At 38.3% G+C, this 17,745-nt stretch overlaps 1 protein-coding gene across 6 annotated transcripts in view; it reads left to right on the top strand.

The window, feature by feature from the left end:
- Positions 1-17,745, top strand: part of FGFR2 (fibroblast growth factor receptor 2) — a 72,613-nt gene that overhangs the window by 24,777 nt on the left and 30,091 nt on the right. For 4 of the 6 annotated variants that reach the window (XM_072129393.1, XM_072129395.1, XM_072129394.1 and 1 more), the window contains exons 2-5: positions 5,526-5,741; positions 10,953-11,219; positions 11,580-11,660; positions 11,748-11,917. In XM_072129393.1, coding sequence (XP_071985494.1) covers positions 5,594-5,741; positions 10,953-11,219; positions 11,580-11,660; positions 11,748-11,917 — 666 coding nt within the window. In that variant the 5' untranslated portion in view covers positions 5,526-5,593. The remainder of the gene's footprint in view (positions 1-5,525; positions 5,742-10,952; positions 11,220-11,579; positions 11,661-11,747; positions 11,918-17,745) is intronic. The other 2 variants (XM_072129397.1, XM_072129398.1) reach the window with 1 other exon arrangement.

Genomic DNA, 17,745 nt, shown 5'->3' on the forward strand with positions numbered 1-17,745 from the left:
AAATACATTTTAATTTGTAGTGTATTGTGAGTGGGGGGGGGGGGCTTGGCAACAGTATGACTTAAATGGTGTTTTGTTATATCCATGAATGTTAATAAGATCTGCATATATACATTCAGTTGTAGTAGAACAGAACTCGTATATTAACTCTTTATGGACAAGGCTTATTGACTTCTACACATGACATATGGTCTATGTATATCCTATGCATATTAGTTTTTAGGATATCAGATTTGTGGACTAAATTATAACCGCAGGTTGAATTGTTGATAATAATCTCCATACGCTGCACATACCATACATTCTCGCCTGCTTTTGCTGTTGGCCAGATTTGGCAATCTGATGCTTTTTCTCTGCCGGGCTCCCCATTTTGGTGCTGCCACCCAGGATCTTGTGTTTCCCTTTCTGTACCCCATGACTCATGAGTCGGTTCCCTTCACACACTTCAGATCTCTTCTACTGATCTGAATGTAGCTTTAACCAAAACCATATTTAGTTAAATGGATCTGATATTCAGTTGCTTAATTGCATAAATTCCTGCCAACAAAAAAAAAATTGCCACTTTTTGAATTTGTTAAACAAATTTTCGTTCAACACTAAGTTGAACTCTCTCATACTTTTGCAATGTCGGCTTGTCCTAGACATGGAAGTGCAGTAGAAGGAGTAAGCCTATGCCAGAGGAGACTTCTGTTATACTTGCCCAATTCTTGGGTAGAGTCAAGGGAGAGTTGGGTTGTCTGATGTGCGTCTAATTTAAACAGGGGATTTTTTACAACCGGAATGTGACCCATAACCCAGTTTATCAACCCTTTGTTTAAAGTGAATGGGATCAACCAAGGTTTGGCCACCATTTCCCAATACACCATTGGCGCTAAATGGTCTACAACCCATTGAATAAAGTGGACACCTAAATGTCCATGTACATTAAAAGTGATGTTTAAATGTGCTCTATACTGGTCATAGACAAAATACTGGATAATTTGTCCTTGGGGAAACAGATGACCCTACTGGATTCACATTTCGGTCAGGTTGGAATCATGTAGCATGATATTGTGATCTTGTGATGGGAGTGTATTGTGTATGGCTAGCATTATTGATGCTGTCCTTACAAGGTTTATATATAAACATTATCCCTATTTTCTATCTGAGCTGCAGCCACCATAACACTCGTACTCCCATTGTAAACATTGTAAAAAAATCATTGTAGACTCCAATGTTATTAATATGTTAATACATGAAACAACCTGCTATGAAACTTAAGAATTCTAGTCAAAACCGAAGTTTCTTATGGAAGTTATGTAGCTTTTTTTCATGTTTTTTTCATTTTTTAATATTTCAAATAGAAAGTATTAATAGTTAACTCCTTAACAAGATCCTAAAGAGAGCCAACTATCAACAGCGATATCTTGACATTAGTGACTTCTTACGTCTTTTGTTTTTGCTTGAGGTTTTACAGATCTAGAAGATCTTTTCCATCAATCCAAAAATAACTTCTTAAAATCATGATTGACTTCTCTTTCTCCCTTTACCCGCATCCATCCATTATTTAGGGTAGGTTATATGTACAGCTGCTTTTACAGTTTGGGAAAACCAGGTGCACAGAGATTTTATCATCTGCATTCCTAAAAATATGATGATAAAAAGTTATGGAAAATATAATATATGGTTGAATGAAGGGATTGTGGACTCTGTAAATACATTGTTTGGTATATATATCTTTCACATGTTATACAATGTATTCAGTGTTTCCTTGAAAAATCTGAACATTCATTAAACACAGACTTGTGCTAAGGTAACTACACCCCCCTTGGAAAATCGCGCTCTGTATTCCTAGTGGGGAGGGGGGGGGCAGGTTAGAAAATGCAGCTGTAAAAACTCAGCAATGCAAGATAGAAAACGGCTGTAGGTTCTGCAAACAAACCACACTCACAAAAGTCCTGTCTCTATGTGTTGAGCAGAAACTTTAGCTCAAGACTTTGACTTCCCAGAATTCCTGATAAATGACACAGTTTACATGGTAATTTTCAATAGTAGATGAGTTCATTGTATGCATGTAGGAATGGTAATTTTTACATTATTTGTATAACCACAATCATATTCTCTACATATAATTTATAATTTTTTTTATAAATATGTGTTTATTGAAAATTTTCCAAATAATCCAAAAATGGTGCATCATAGTGAGGAGGGGTAAGAATGCAGAATGTCCACGTGAAGGCATCTAGTCTAGGAGGCAAGTTGTGTCATGGAGGGTATCACGTAATAAAAGCTTAATTCATATCAAAGATGATGGTTAGTAAGATCTCCAAAGTCCTGTCACTGAGAGGTGGCAAATACAGGTGCAATGAGGTAAAAGTGGAGAAAATACACACAACCTAGTGCAACCTAGCAAACCTACATAGTGCTGCACCTCTCACCAACTCATCCTTGGAATCCAAGTTCCACCACCACCCCAAGCCGAACCCAACAATACATCCATACTCAGCAACCCCAAGGCTTAAGCATCTTAGACAACCAGTGAGATCGTATGTTGTGTGCCCTCTCTTGCACCCAACAAATTTTAGAGACAATTAACACAATTTTCCAGTCTTGGAGTTCTATTCCTCCCCTATCAGAGGGTCTCTTGCCACCTGCCATTCCTGGTACCAAATAGTTGACTCTCTTATATCCCTCTATATAAGGCCTGACAACCAAATAAAAATTGGACTTAGTTTTCCAGTAAACCATCCTGCCAAGTTGGAAATTAAATGAATTCTTATTTGAATGCTATCAAGCTCTCCCAGGACCTTGCTCCTGGGAGGCCTCTACCCAATCCATTCTCATGATGGTCATTATAACTTGTATATATATGTTTGGGACCAATTCTGTCCATCAAGCAGATAGTCCTTGGCTCAACCATCCGTGCTTCACACTATGATGGTGGTCAAAAAACAAAAACAAATTCAGATTCCTTAATAGGTATGCCAAGTCCATGAAGCTGTTTGTATACCATGCAAGGTTTAAAAAACTATCCATACTTTAAGAACCCTTCTAAGCATCACAACTTTATAGTTATTTTTAGTTTACTGTAACAGCAGAACCATTAAGGCTTCCTATTGTGAAGGCTGCCTATACCTGATGTTTCTGTCCTGAGCTTTTACGAGTCCCCAGTGATCCTTCCTGCTATAGCTGTCTTTTCTTATTGATTCTAGCTTGTACACCCATCCTTTTCCTGCATCACATTCGGCTTGAGCATCTGCTTGAGTATTTAGGAACCATAGAAGTTATGCTATATCAGAACCTTCAGTCCCCGTTCTGTAGCATTTTTGATTCATATTTAATAAAGTCGACCACACACATTTTATTTTGAGATGAAAGCTTCTTGCCGCATTTACAAATTACTGATGTAGACCTATATTTTTGGACTATAGGAATTTTTATCACGGAGATGTGGCAGTAAGTTATTCTCCATGTGGTTTGCTTGCTTGCTTGCAGTGCAGAATTGCGTTCTACAATCCTAATAAAAGTGGATAAAATGGGAAAAATCTTCTCACTCTCCATTGCTCACGGAATTTAGGAATCATTTTGAAGACTGAAGGCTGCGCTTTTTCATGGTTGGGATCTTAATGTCTAAATTATGGGTCATTTTCACCTGCTGGTTGCCAAATACCACAGGAGAAAGTGAAATCTATGCTCTTTTTATGAAGTTGACTTATAATGAAGATGAGATTGCAATTTATAATACTTTATGGTATTCTGAAAGTTGGCCGGATATCATGGACTCAACTTTTATCGGGGGAAGCCGCTATTTTCTAGTCTAAAAGAGTTTTTGTATAAAAACCTTCTCAAAGAACCACAACATGTCATAGCTTGAGCATTTACCATAATGAAAACATGTGTTAATTATTTAATTAAATGAAATTAGATGACATTTGGAACATTAAAGGGAACCAAGCAGATGCTTGGTCTTCAATCTGCATGCAACATGTTAGGAGGAGCTATGCATGCTATATATAGTTTTCTTTTTTTAGAGTGCATTATTATATATAACTGCTTATCCTGAGCTAAGGAGTCCAATGGGCATCCCTACTTGCAACTACTCAGTAGGACAACCCACTGGACTCCTATGTAAGAGTGAACAGAAAATTCATATCAATAAATTACAAGGCATAGAATTTACTCCCAAAAAACAATATTGATTGTATTCAGCTTTTATGCAGACCCCCGATTGAACTGTATCTTTAACATGGACTCTTTTTAAGGACCCATTTGGGATTTATGAGGACAGATATGAGAAAAGATGCTCTAAAAGATAAACTAGTAATTTAGTTTGGCCAGGTTCACTAAAACTGACAATAAAAAGTTTATAACTGAGCAACTTTTGGCGAAGTTAACGTTCATGATCTCCCGTAGAGAATTGGCTTAAAAATCGAAAATGGCCAATTCTTTTTGACGGCAGTCGGTGTAGACTGCCAGGGTCCGTAGACGTTCTATCATTGGCAGATGATTCCATCTGTGGTGGGATCTGTCAACACAACACTGGTGCCAGTATAAATCTGCAATGCTTTCTAGTAAGTGTCCAGTAAGAGCTTACAATTACCTCTGTAATAATATAGTAACCTTGGAATTATACTGAGATATATTGGATCCACATGGTACTGTTGAATATGACCAATATATTAGTCTTTATACTGATGACCATAGTTTTATGTACTGCAGAATTGTTACGCATTCTACATGAATTATTTGCTAGTGATTAATATTTTATAACACTCAAGTTTGTTGAGGACTTGCCATGGATTTCACCCTTTGCAATGTAAAGACTGTTGTTCCTCATCTTGTAGATTTTTGTTTATTTTTCTATCTGCCTTGAGTCACTGCACCCAAAGAAAACTTTGCCATGTGAAAGTTATTTCATCAGTGACCTTTTAATATCCATATAATTAAGAACAATAACTAATGCAGTCTTAACCACGACTTAGTTATCTATTTGTAGAATGACATTTACACAACCCTGCACACGGCTCTGGTTATTGGCCAATTGGTAATTTTTTTTTTCTCTTCATGATGAAGTTAAAAAGATTAACAAATAAACCAGTTTTATATAGTAATCCAAATATCTTTCACATTCGGGATTTTTGTGTTCTCATAGACTATGTTTTAAAATGGAATGATCACAAAATATTTTAATTTTTTGGAATAAGATGAGTTTTGGGTGTCATTACACCTTCAAAAATTAGCTACTCCTCTAGACACATAGAAGGATCTATGTGAACTCTCAGTTTTGCTCAATGTACATAATGGGTATATGTGAAGTAAGCGGCTGTATCCAACACCCCCAGATCAAGAATTGAAATTTGACATCCATAAACATCAGCCACCCCACCACCAACATCCTCTATATCATAAATGTAAACTTTGGTCCCAATAATCAACAATTTTCGACTTTGTCAAATTAGTAAAATTGGCTTTAAGAGTTGAAAACGGGTGTAAAAATAAAATTTAGAAATTTCATATTGACATTTCTATCAATTTTTCTATTTTAGGATCTCCCAAACAGCAACGAGGACCACAAAGTGGTGATTACGTCTCATGCTTGCTCACAGCCAGCCAGATGGGGTTGTTCTTGACGTGGCGCTCAGGGAAAACAGGCGGTGGGTACACTGACAGCATGCTGCTACTTCTTTGCCTCTTTCTGGCTGGCTTGGCGATTGCCCGTCCTTCTTACAGCAAAGTGGAGGAGGCCACCGCAGAACCAGAAGGTAAGAAATTAAGAAAATTGGTCAAAATTTTTAAGAAACAATAGATGAATTCTTTGCTTTTGATATGAGATGGTAATTTTTTAAAGTTTGGTTGCTATATAAGGTGATGGATTCCCTGTTGAGTAAATATGTAGAATCCACAGTTTTTGCATACTTATTAAACACCATTTATTTTAAGGTAACAGGCTATGCTAGGACTATATTTACTTAACATATTAAGAAACCACATCAATCATCTACCCATCCTTCAGAATTCCAAGACCTGGTTGCACCCTTGCCCAGGGGGATAGTTTGTGAGAACCTCAGCGAGGTTGCCCTGCAGGAGACTCTTCCTGAAGCCATAATGCATTAGTGTATACTTATCTCTTGCCCTCTGAATTCCAAGCTGTCAATCTGTCTCATATGCACAGTTCTTAAAGGTATGGGAGCAATGCTGCCCGTCCTGTTTCCAGTGTCTGCTAAAAGTAGGACCACACCTGAACCTGTCGAACATTCTATCCAGAAGTGCTCTGCTTAAAATTGTGCTGCCAACTCCCTTATTGTGCCAAGGCTAAGTTATGGACAACCACAGACAGGCGGAGTCAACCAAGACTAAAATAATAGTTTTACATATGCATATTTGTTATTATAGGTTTGAGTAAAGTAACCGAATAGCCACAAACTATTATTCGAAATGCACAAATGTGCAGGTCGCACATCTTGTATATTATGCACATAGAATTTCATTGTAAACCATTCTATAGGGGGAACCAGTACAGCTGCTATTTGGCCAAATCCATAGTTTTAATGGTCAATGTAGACCTGTGTAAGCATCCCCCCCCATAGGCATTCCAAACAAGAAGGTGAAAATGAGGTAACTCATTTGAGAAGGTCCCAATGGGGGATCCATTGATTGCTCTAGGTCCCTATCTAGACAGTTGCAAAGGGAAGCAAGGCAATAGATGTAGTATTTCAAGGTGACCATTCAGATAAATCAGTCAAATAACTGTCCATTTTATTAAAGGACATCTACCATGAGTTTGACTGATGGTAAATGTGTAGAACTCCATTGCTCATCTCCATTAGCAGGTCCTGGAATTGTTCTTTTTATGTAAGGGAACAGCACAATATTCAAGAAAAAGAGGTTTTTCGGCACTGCTGTATTACTGGACGGGGGTAGGCGGGACTATGATAGCGCGAGGCATGCATAAATTAAAATACGGTGGTGCCGAGAGGTGCTCAGGTGATGTAAGCCTGAGCGTCTCTGGCTAATCTGCATATATTTCGCTATACGTGAACATAATGAGAACACTTCCAGGACCTTGTAAAGAAGACAAGCGTATGAGTTGTACACATCTACCATCGGCCAGACTGATGGTAGATGTCCTATAAGGATAACTTAAATCTGACAGCAGAGGAGCGATGTGTTCCTTCACCACTTGCTGACATATTTCACCGGTACAATCAATTTTCTCTTTGATAAACTACAAATTTTGTACAAAACAGGTAAAAGATGTACATGATGTCATGGTTTTTCTCAAATTCTCACTTGAATAGACACCCAAATATGAATAGACTCCAGTTGACCACAGACATCCATTGTAAACCATTACATAATGTTTTCCAATTCTGGTTCATGCCCTAACATGGAATATAGAACAGGTATAGTCTCTATGAGATAACCACTTCTGAAAGAAGATATTTTTTGTATCAATTTCCGACCACAAGCCAATGCACATCAGCAAAGTTTATCCATTCTTCTAAAAGACTTTGCAGTTCATGATGATAGTACAGCCACTTTGTAAAATGGATGAATTCTTACTGTGCTTAGGTCAACCTTCAAACCCCCACCCCAAAAAGAAGCACATAATTATGTTCAAGAACGTACATCAGGATATAGTGTTATTATGGGATTTAAAAGGAAGTTCTACCAGAAGCAAAATAAGAATGGCTTAAGATGTACATTCCTGCTGCTGGTGTCTGATGAGACCTGACAGCTCTGACATGAGATTGCTCAAGAAAGACATCAAAGTTTTCTGCACATTTTTAGGCCATGATGAGGCTGAAAAGTGATACCTTGATATCTAGTCCTGCAGACACATCACTCAATTTTATGCCCTAATAAATCCTCCAGACATGTTCGCCTTCAAGGTCCGTTATATACTTTACACCGAAGTAGTAACTTTGTAACTATGTTATATTAGTCATGAACAGACGTACGAGAGGACGGCATAGTAGGCTGCCCTATAGGAGGCCACGTAGATTGTGTTGTTTTATATGAATTCCAATGCTATGACGTGTCTTTGCCTGCTGGGATCTGTGGTTCCTCCACTATGGACGGTACACAGATGCCATTACTTGGCTCTGTTTTAATGTAAACATGCAAACAAAACCTTATTCAGACACACAATCAATATAATACATTTTAATTGTTGCATTTTTTTTAAAGCTTATTAAAATAACTATTGTGTACTGCATGACATATAAATAGAAGGGAGTTGTTGGCAAATATGAAGTATTTCTGTTGCAATCCTACAAGAACAGCTGCCATGTAGTCACCTTAGTCCTAACAAAGATTTTGTGCCAGGGACGAAGTAACAAAAAGAAAGAAGAATGTAAAGGTCATTGTGTACATTGATTGTTAAATATAAGCATTATAGAGAGGATGATAGAGTAGTACAATGCTTCCACATGACCAAAGAGGTCATGGGTAGAGCACCAAAATGTCACCAAGCTACTGCTACCAGTTATATTGTGTAATAAAAAAAAGTTTCACAACTTTGTAATAAAGTTTGCGCTGGGAAGAAAAAATCTCATATAAGATGAGATGAAGTTTGAAGACCGAAAGTAATTTCTATAGGATATAAGGGTCTGAGAAATGGATGTTTGATAAGAGACCCTCATCGATCATTGCAATGGACCCCAATAAATTTGTTTGGAATAGAGCTGCATTAGTTCTCTATTTGGTCATTATGCCAAGGCACATTTTGGGACCAACTTGGTATTGGTTATGATGAGACCTCAAAATCATACACAGGATTGAAGATTAGATTATCACGGTTTGTAGGCAAACTGGAAAACTCACTAGTAGATGGGAGCATATTCGTCTTCCCTTAAGGTTCTCTTCCAGTTTAGCATTGGGTCTCTTAGTTATGATATTGGTGACTCTTTTAAATTATTTACCGATTCACTTCTAGTGCTGAGTGACCCTACTGAGACACAATGCAAGTATTGATGTTCATCCTTCTCCTTTCAAAATGGCCGCCCTTCCATTGCAGAGGAAGTAACGAGTTAACTTTTAAGCACGTAGTCATTTAAACAGAAATCATTTTGAGATCATTTCTTAGCTTTATGGCCCTGTTAGGGCTTGTGCCCATACTTGCAAGCAGGGGCTGTAGTTTTACTGGTGAAGACGCAGCACCCATCCCTGTGTAAACACCCTTATGTAAACATTCAGAGCCTGTATAGTTGACTTGTCTTGCTTTGCATTGAGAGCAGACCAGCCATGACCAAGTACAGCGTGTACAGGTATTTTCCTTCTGCTAGGTTATAAGAAGCCTGACTAACTGTGCGTAGTAAAAAGGGAAAAAAATGGGAATGTGGGTTGAGCAGGACAGAAAAAGCATGTGAAAGGCAAACCAAGACCCATCAAGACAGTTCTTAAAGGGACTTTGACCTCATTAAGGGAAGTCTTCTACTTGAAGGACATCTACCACCAGGATGAAAGACTGTATGTTAATGAGTCTGAGATGCTCCAGGCTCCATTAGCGCCTGGAGCCCCTCAGGCTCATTTGCATACAGTCCTTCATCCTGGTGGTAGATGCCCGTTAAGTTCCCCCTCTAATAGTTTAGAGAGCCACAAAACCGCTTCCCTCACTGGAGGAAGTCAATTAGTGTCATTTTAAAGTCAATATGCTGATTAGGCTCTCTACTGTCAAGTGGGTGGTACAGGACTGCCCAGCTGTCAGCCTAATTAGCATGTCCTATTGACCTTTTTAAAGAAGAATAGCACAAATTCCGCTGCAACCATCTTTTTATCTTCTCCCTGAAGAAGACTTGATTGTAATAGTCCCTGGTACAAAGTTTTCTATTACAAGTCAGTCCAGTTTCTAGAATTTCCTCATAACAAATCTGAGACCCTTCATTTATTCTACAAATTCTGGTGAGTACCCAGAGTACCCATACCTTTTTTTCTCCTACTTGTGTCTGAAGGAGTAAGCTTCTCGCTCGACTATCTCCTTCTATGGGCATGCATGCAAATTGGGAACACAATTCTCTCTTGGCTTTAGTGAATTCCATGGTATATAAGGAGCTTCTCTTGTGTCAGCTGGAATTAATTAAAAAGAACTGCAACTTTTTTTTTACTTTTAAGGGTTAATGTCAAAGTGATAGCTGTAAGTGAAAACCGTTTCAGCCCTCAGATATGCAACCTAGTCTAGCAAAAGCTTGCAGATTCCTGAAGTCAATTTAATTTTCAACCAACGGATGATCCTTACCAGGTTCCCATTACATTGCCCTCGTAACCAAAACAGATGGTCACTTAAGTAAAGTGCTAGCAGGAGGCTCAAGCAGGACTGATAACTTGGTGTGGTGATGTAATTCTAGGAAATGAATCCGTATCTTCATCTCTGTAGATGCTCATGTCACTTCTGCTATCATTTCACTATGTATCAAATTATTATTATTTTATACTACTTGCAATGTAATATTATCTTGTTGATGTTTCATTGTGGGGGCTATTAATTTCCCTTATATGTTGTCATACATAGCATGGTCAAAACGATAGACTGTGGAGAAATATTTAGGGGTGGACTCAGACAGGAGAAACTGGCCATGGATCCATTTCTCTGATCATTTATAGAGCACCCATGTGACCTCTCGGGAACAATGCATTAATAATTGTGAGCTAAAAAATAAAAGTAGCCAGCCAGGTTTTTTCTTTTGGGGAGCTGCTGTAATGACGCAGTTGCACAGGTTCTACATATGGTTGAGTTGCAGTTCAAGTGTTAGTTGAGTTGTAGGTGAGGGGTGCATTGTATGTCTCTACACTGGAGCTTTTTTTGGTGTTGCTACTACTATATTGCATGGTTTGTTTAACCTCACTAATATCTCTGCATAGCTTGTACACCAGCAAGTAGGACCTGCACTGCTTGCTGAGAATTATTTGCTGTGGGTTGCTTTACTGACATTTGGTGTCTTTCTATTTTCTGCTGCTGCTATCCTTTCATGCAGAACCTCCAACCAAATACCAAATCTCCCAGCCCGATGTTTTTACCGTTAGCCCCGGCAAACCAGTTGATCTGCGCTGTCCTTACAACAACGTGTCCCTGGTGGTTTGGACTAAGGATGGGGTGAAATTAGAATCCGGCAATAGGACGGTGATTGTCATGAACTACTTGCTGATAAACGAGACGTCCCTCAGGGATTCAGGGCTGTATGCCTGTGCAGTGCATAAAGGCGGCCAAAGCAATGCACATTTCTTCCTTGTGAATGTCACAGGTGAGTGACTGGAGAAGGGAGGTGGAACCTATCAGACCATAATACTCTGTATGTCATCGTCATTTTGTTGCAAACAATGGACAGGATTTAACAATTTGTTATTGAAAAGATAAATGAACCCTCAGACTCTTTATTCTCAGACTGAATACACTTTGAGCAATTTGACCCTTTACTGTCTTCTTTGGACATCCAAGAATTATGAGCAGTCGAAAAACAGTCCATGTGGTGTTAGCGTTCCAAGTCTTAATATTTGATTATTAGACTTGATTACATTAGTGGAAATTAAGTCTAGTTTCAGCATGGCAGATGTAAATTGAGGTCCTAAATTTCTCCAAATCCCTATTTCTGTTCTTTTTTCAGAGGCCAGCTCTTCTGGAGATGATGAAGATGACAATGACAATGATGTTTCGGAAAATGTCATCAATGACATAAACAATATCAGTAAGTGTGTGTCTGCACTTCTCTTCTATGGCCACAGACATATTTCAAGAACCTTTATGGGTTTATGGTTATATTTTTATTTTATAGAGGCTCCTTACTGGACCAATCCTGAAAAAATGGAGAAAAAACTTCATGCGGTTCCAGCTGCCAATACAGTCAAGTTACGCTGTCCAGCGGCAGGAAATCCTCTCCCAACCATGAGGTGGCTGAAAAACAATAAGGAGTTCAAACAAGAACATCGGATTGGCGGGTACAAGGTAAGAGGACACTTTATTATCAATGTATGGACCTGATTATTAGTATCCGTGCCCTGTAGCATCCCAGTCAATGTGTCACTTTTCTCATTGATATTACTATGTGCTTATTTTGTTTACATTTTTGGTTTGACTCATGGGTTTTGGATGCTTTGATTTTACACACATTTACTTTGTGTGTTCTGCAACTTAGGTCACTTTCACACTGACAGTATGTGAAAGTCAAAATCAGAAGTGGAACTTGTGCAGAGAGAAGGTATAATGGAAAGATTCTCATCTTTTCCATGTTTTGGACTAACTTCTGATTTTGGCTTCCGAATACTGATGCCACACACTAGAATACTAACTGTGTGGAAGTGGCCTTACAAAGTGTTCTTTTAAAGTACGTTTTTAGTATTCTTTAGTTCTCTATTTAAATGAGACCATTGGGTTAAAAGGAGCTATCCTTAAATACATTAGAGGAACCTACCACCGGATCGACCTTAATAGGTAGATCCGTGGTGGTAGGTTTCCTTTTATGATACAAACGGGAAATATATTCCACAACATTTTACTGATGTATTAAGCTGCAGCCCAGAGTAAAGTTCACCATCAAAAATGTCTGCATATTTAAGTGTGAGAGGAAACCAACAAACTTGGGGAGAACTTACACCATGTAGATGTCGACTGTGGTTGGATGTGAATGTATTTCTCCGCTATTAACCACTGACCAACAATGTGGCCCAAATTGAGATATGTCTGCAAAAGATACTGTAATAGTAACTATAATAATATATGGAAAGGGTAGAAGTGATGTCAGCATATAAAATCACAATTTTATTACCGTACTTAGAATCTCAAGATATGGGTCTATAGGATATAAGAAATAGTATGTCATTGTTGAAGAATCTATATGAAAAAATAAATTGTATTAACTTACTAGTCAATGACTTGATTGTTTTAGATAAAGGGATATTTTTGTAAAAAAAAAACTGGATAATAACAGAGGCAGGTGTAGAGCAGTTATCAGAACAATGGAATCATTAACCAGGGCAATTACCCTTAATGGTAGCAGTAGCTTTAGATATGATGCCAATGTTTGGCTGAGAGGGGACTTTGTCTGGCCATAACCTTACTCTAAGGAGTAGTTTAGCAAGTAAATAGTTTATTTTATTTTTTTCTTTTGCATTTACTAGATAAAAATGGCTGTAGGAATGCAATAACAAAGGGGGTAACTTCCTATTGAAAAACTGTTTAGATACCCAGGAAGTGTAGAGACTCCAAATATATTCATGCTTGTATAATCAGGATGTCCCTTGGCCTTTAAAATGTCTTCTGTTGTGAATCATGGAGACTTTAAGGGCTTTGATCTTTTCCACAAGTTGAAGGACTTTGTGGAAACGTAAAAAATCATGATTAGCATCAGTAGCTTTAACGTATGACCACAAAAAGAGAGTATTTTTATTTTTTTTTTGCTAACAATAGAACTTGCTATGTGTAATTGGCACATTAAGAACCTATTGTGAATGATGGAGGAAGAGAAGATGGCAGCGTTGAAATCTTTTCGTGTGTAGTTAGGTTAGTTCTATTAGTTGATTGCTGTGGATAGTAAAGTATAGAGTATAATGTTGTCCTCCAAGTCACGTTGCATGGCAAAGAATTAAGTGTTGTATATTATAAAGGTGATAAGAGTAGGGTGTAGTAAATTGATATTCACTTACTCCTTTATGTACTCCTCTTGATAGTTATACGATGCTATATATAAACTTACGGTTAACCTGTCAAGTGAGAGAATTATATGATGATCCGTGTTTGCATGGGTCCTCAGGTTTCCTCCCACACTCCAAAAACATACTGGTAGGTTAATTAGATTGTGAGCCTCATTGGGGACAGGGACTGATTTGGCAAGTTCTGTGCAGTGCTGCATAATCTGTAAGCGCTATATAGATAAGGGAATTATTAATATTATTATTATTATTTATTCTTATTATGGAAGAAGAAGCTGAGCTCTCATATACAGTATATAGGTTCATCCACTTGTGGAGCAGGTTCTCTTGAGTAAAATGCAGATTAACTACTGACAGGACTCCTAGTAGTGAGAATAAGAGTCCTAGCTATATAATAAGAGTCCTAGCTATATACTAACACTGAATGATTGATACCGATGTGTGCACACAAACGTTTGTCAATCATCTGCATGGGCGGAGTTATCAGGACTCTCATCGTTACTCTTTGGAGTCCTGTCAGGATTTACTATACTTTCTACTCTGAATTCCTATTGCAGAACATGGGACACCCTATATTTCGAAACCCCTACTGTCTGGGCAGCATAAATCATTGGACAGAATAACTTTATTGGTGTTCTTAGTAGCTCATTTATATACTGTATGTAAAGCTGAACACGTGGTCCCAGAATGCTCAGACAGAGGCATCATTGTTTTGTGCAGTAATATAAGTGCTGAAGTTGATGGACCTTAAGTCTATTCAGCACTCTTTGCAATACTTCAACACTTTGACTCATGCTGTTTTTTGTGCTCTGTGGGTTATGTACTGTAGGTGTGCTTTTTTTGTGCTTTTGTCTGTCGGAGTTCATACGTGAGCTCTTAGTCGGCTGCGTGTTGGTACTTGCAGTGGTGCCTGTGTGTTTTCACTGCACATTTTTACAGCAATATGTAAGTGCTGAACCCCCTCCACAGGCTGGTCTCCCTCCCCGTCTGCAGTGTATATGTAAGCACTCCTGGGCGTGCGTTCAACAGCTGTTGTGTGTGTTTTCTCTTGTGTAAATTACTGTGTTGGACATGTACCTTTTATGCTTTGTATTCTCTGCTCACTTTTACCTGTGTCCTGGTTCTGCAGTCTTTGTTCCATTTACTTCTTCTTTTGTTTGTTTTTTTTCTTTACTAATGAGGCACAGAGACATTTGTAAACCTGGACATAATAAACTAAATGAACTTTGTAGTCTTATAATGTTGCTTCATAACAGTATTTGATGCATCGAAGATGTCAAAACTATCCGGGACAATGAACGGAGATCGTAGTGATGGTCCAGCTGCTGGAACCCAATTGACCTCAAGAACAGGAGTTTGGAATCTCTCCATTTGGATGGAGCAGTAGCTGAATATGTTAGAGAAAGTTAGAGAAACACTTTATTTGCATCACTTTTTGAGAAGCAGAATACTATCTCGTAGGGCATGTATGAGTTGTGTGACATCTCATTCCTGGTTGGTAACTTTCCTGAGGTCAGTTTCTTATTTCTGTTGTTGGGTTAGTTGTCTAGGAAAGAAACTTCGTTGAAATGTGGTCAAGTGCTTCCACCTGCATACTGCAAAGTTTCACTATAATATAAAAGAGAAAAGGTAGGGGTTTCAGCATCTGTAAGAGAAAATGCTACAGAATTTGATGGCGCTAAATAAATAAATGATTGTTATTATTATTAAAACATATAAAAAATATGTGGACATGGACACAAAGACATGATGCACTGGACAAAAAACGTTACGGTAACACGTTTTGAGCTATAGCTTCCTAGTTCCTTGTGTCATGTCTTCATGTCCATGTCAGCAGCAATAGCATGTATTTACCGAAGAACCATTACATTTTTTTAATATGTTTTAACAGTTTTTGTGACAATTTGGATTCTGGAACCCCTACCTTTTCTCTTTTCTTGATGCATGTACTACTGCATTCTGGATTCCGGACCATATTTTTGGTGATTCCGAGCACCCAGACATCCATTGAATCCTCCATGCAGACCTACTATTGACAAGCTTTTTTTAAATGTTTTTTTTTGTTTTTTTTCTACAATTAAAACATGGTAGCTACAGTATATATCACAATATTTTACAATATGTAGTGTGGAGTATATTCCAGTATTATATTATTAAACAGTTCTGAATTCTAAGAATGGTTGTAGTGAAAAAGAAGAGATGTAAGGTAGTTAGATGTGCGAAAACTGTAATTGATGATATTGGTGACATTTTTCAGGATGTCAGAAGTTTCCTAGTGTCTATATTTAATAACAGCATCTTCTTTTCCAGAAAATTTCACAATTTGCCTGGTTGACAGATTTTCAAACCAGTCCCCACCTAAAAGATCTGTAACCACCTATACCGGGTCTTGTTTGGAATGCAATCCCTGATCACAGGATCCAGCATTTTAATGTCAGCCCCTCCCAAAAACCAAACTTGCTTCATCTCGGGACTTAGGTTTAACATTAACAGAATTCTGTTCCCACATCTGCTGGCCCCGATAAGTAGTTCCCGCCACAGCCCTTTCTACACAGGTAGATGAAGGTAAATAAAAGCCTGAACAAACAGTTTAATCGCTGGGAATTGCCTGAGTACACAGCGCTGATTGTAGCTGAGATGACTGCCCTAGAATGAAGGGCGAGTGTCCTGGAATTTAGCAGACCAGGGATATGCCTAGTTTTTTTTATATGGCCTTGAACCAACAGACAAGCCTTCTGGCACCTAGTAGAAAACTACAAAATGTTTGTGCGTCTAGGACTTCTCTGCCTTCTAAATGTTAAGAGTTGGGATTAAGGAGATCACTAGTGATTGACAGTGAATGGCTTTAACATATTTAATGGGTAGACAGAAGCGGGGATGGGATCTACAACACTTGTCACTTGGACTGTTGGGGCTTGTAGAGCCTCGTCCTTCTGGGCCGATTCTATTTCTTCATTTTGCATGCCTGAGCGACACAGGTGGATTTATCCTGAGTGACCCATTAGCTGAAGATTAGCAGAGAAGCTCTGGAATGCAATTTTAACAGGGAATACTACTGACGCTCTGTTGAAGATTTAACCTTTTAACCACTATTACCCTTGTTGGTAATCTGCTATATTACCCCACAAACCCTTTATCGCTCAGTCAACTATAGGGCTGTGTTCACATTACCATAGGACTAGGTGGCATATATTCGGTATCACATTTAATGTCCATACCTGCCAGTCTTCGTAGTTGGTATGATTATAAAATTTCTATTTCATCTGCTTTGTGGATCCACAGGAAAAAAAATCCACCATGAAGTGGATGTCAATTGCTCTTTCTTAGGAGGAAACTTTTGTATTTAAAATTGGATCAACATCATAAATTATAATTAAAAAAGGCCATAATGTTTCACCGTTTTTATAGTAAAGAATCCCAATCGTTGAGGATGGTCACTTATGGCTAGAGACCTAGGTGTAAAAAATTCTTTAGACATCTGTCTTCTGACCTTAGTGGACAATGGTCACCATTGTTTAGTTTCAGTTTTAGTGTCAGGTTCAGGATCTGTAGGTGTGCCTTCTTTATCATGACTGTCATAGAATACAGAATAGCAGGAGATTTACTTGATATCTATAGTTCATTTTGTTCTTGTTTTTGTTAGAAACCCTTTATTTTAGCAATAAGGTTAGGGTGGGGAGAGAATTTGGGGACAGATGTGGATTCGTTTATAGGTGAATTATTCTGTATAAAAACCCTAAGGTATGAGGAACGTTCTGGGATTCCTACTTACAAGTGACATGGAAAGCCATTGCATAGTCCGGATTCCCCTGATCAGGACTATCCCTCATCACTCTAAAATGATTTCACAATATGAGCTGCTGACAGAGCAGAGGTCCCTGCTGAATAGGACTTTGTATACTCTGAAAGGAGGCTTGTTATTCCATTAAAATAAAGCGATACCTGTTCTCCCTTCCCCCACTCCATGCCATCACCAGCTCTACTCCCCTCCTCTGCATTCCTCTGTCTCTCAGCTCTCTGCAATTCTTTCCTGATAGATAGAAGTTCCTTAGTCTGTAATTACATTTGGGACCAGTAATGGGCACCAGATTTTTTGTATAGGTTTGGAGCATGTAGAAAAACCAA

The sequence above is a fragment of the Engystomops pustulosus genome, chromosome 11 (genome assembly GCF_040894005.1).
Source record: "Engystomops pustulosus chromosome 11, aEngPut4.maternal, whole genome shotgun sequence".
NCBI classification, from domain to species: domain Eukaryota; kingdom Metazoa; phylum Chordata; class Amphibia; order Anura; family Leptodactylidae; genus Engystomops; species Engystomops pustulosus.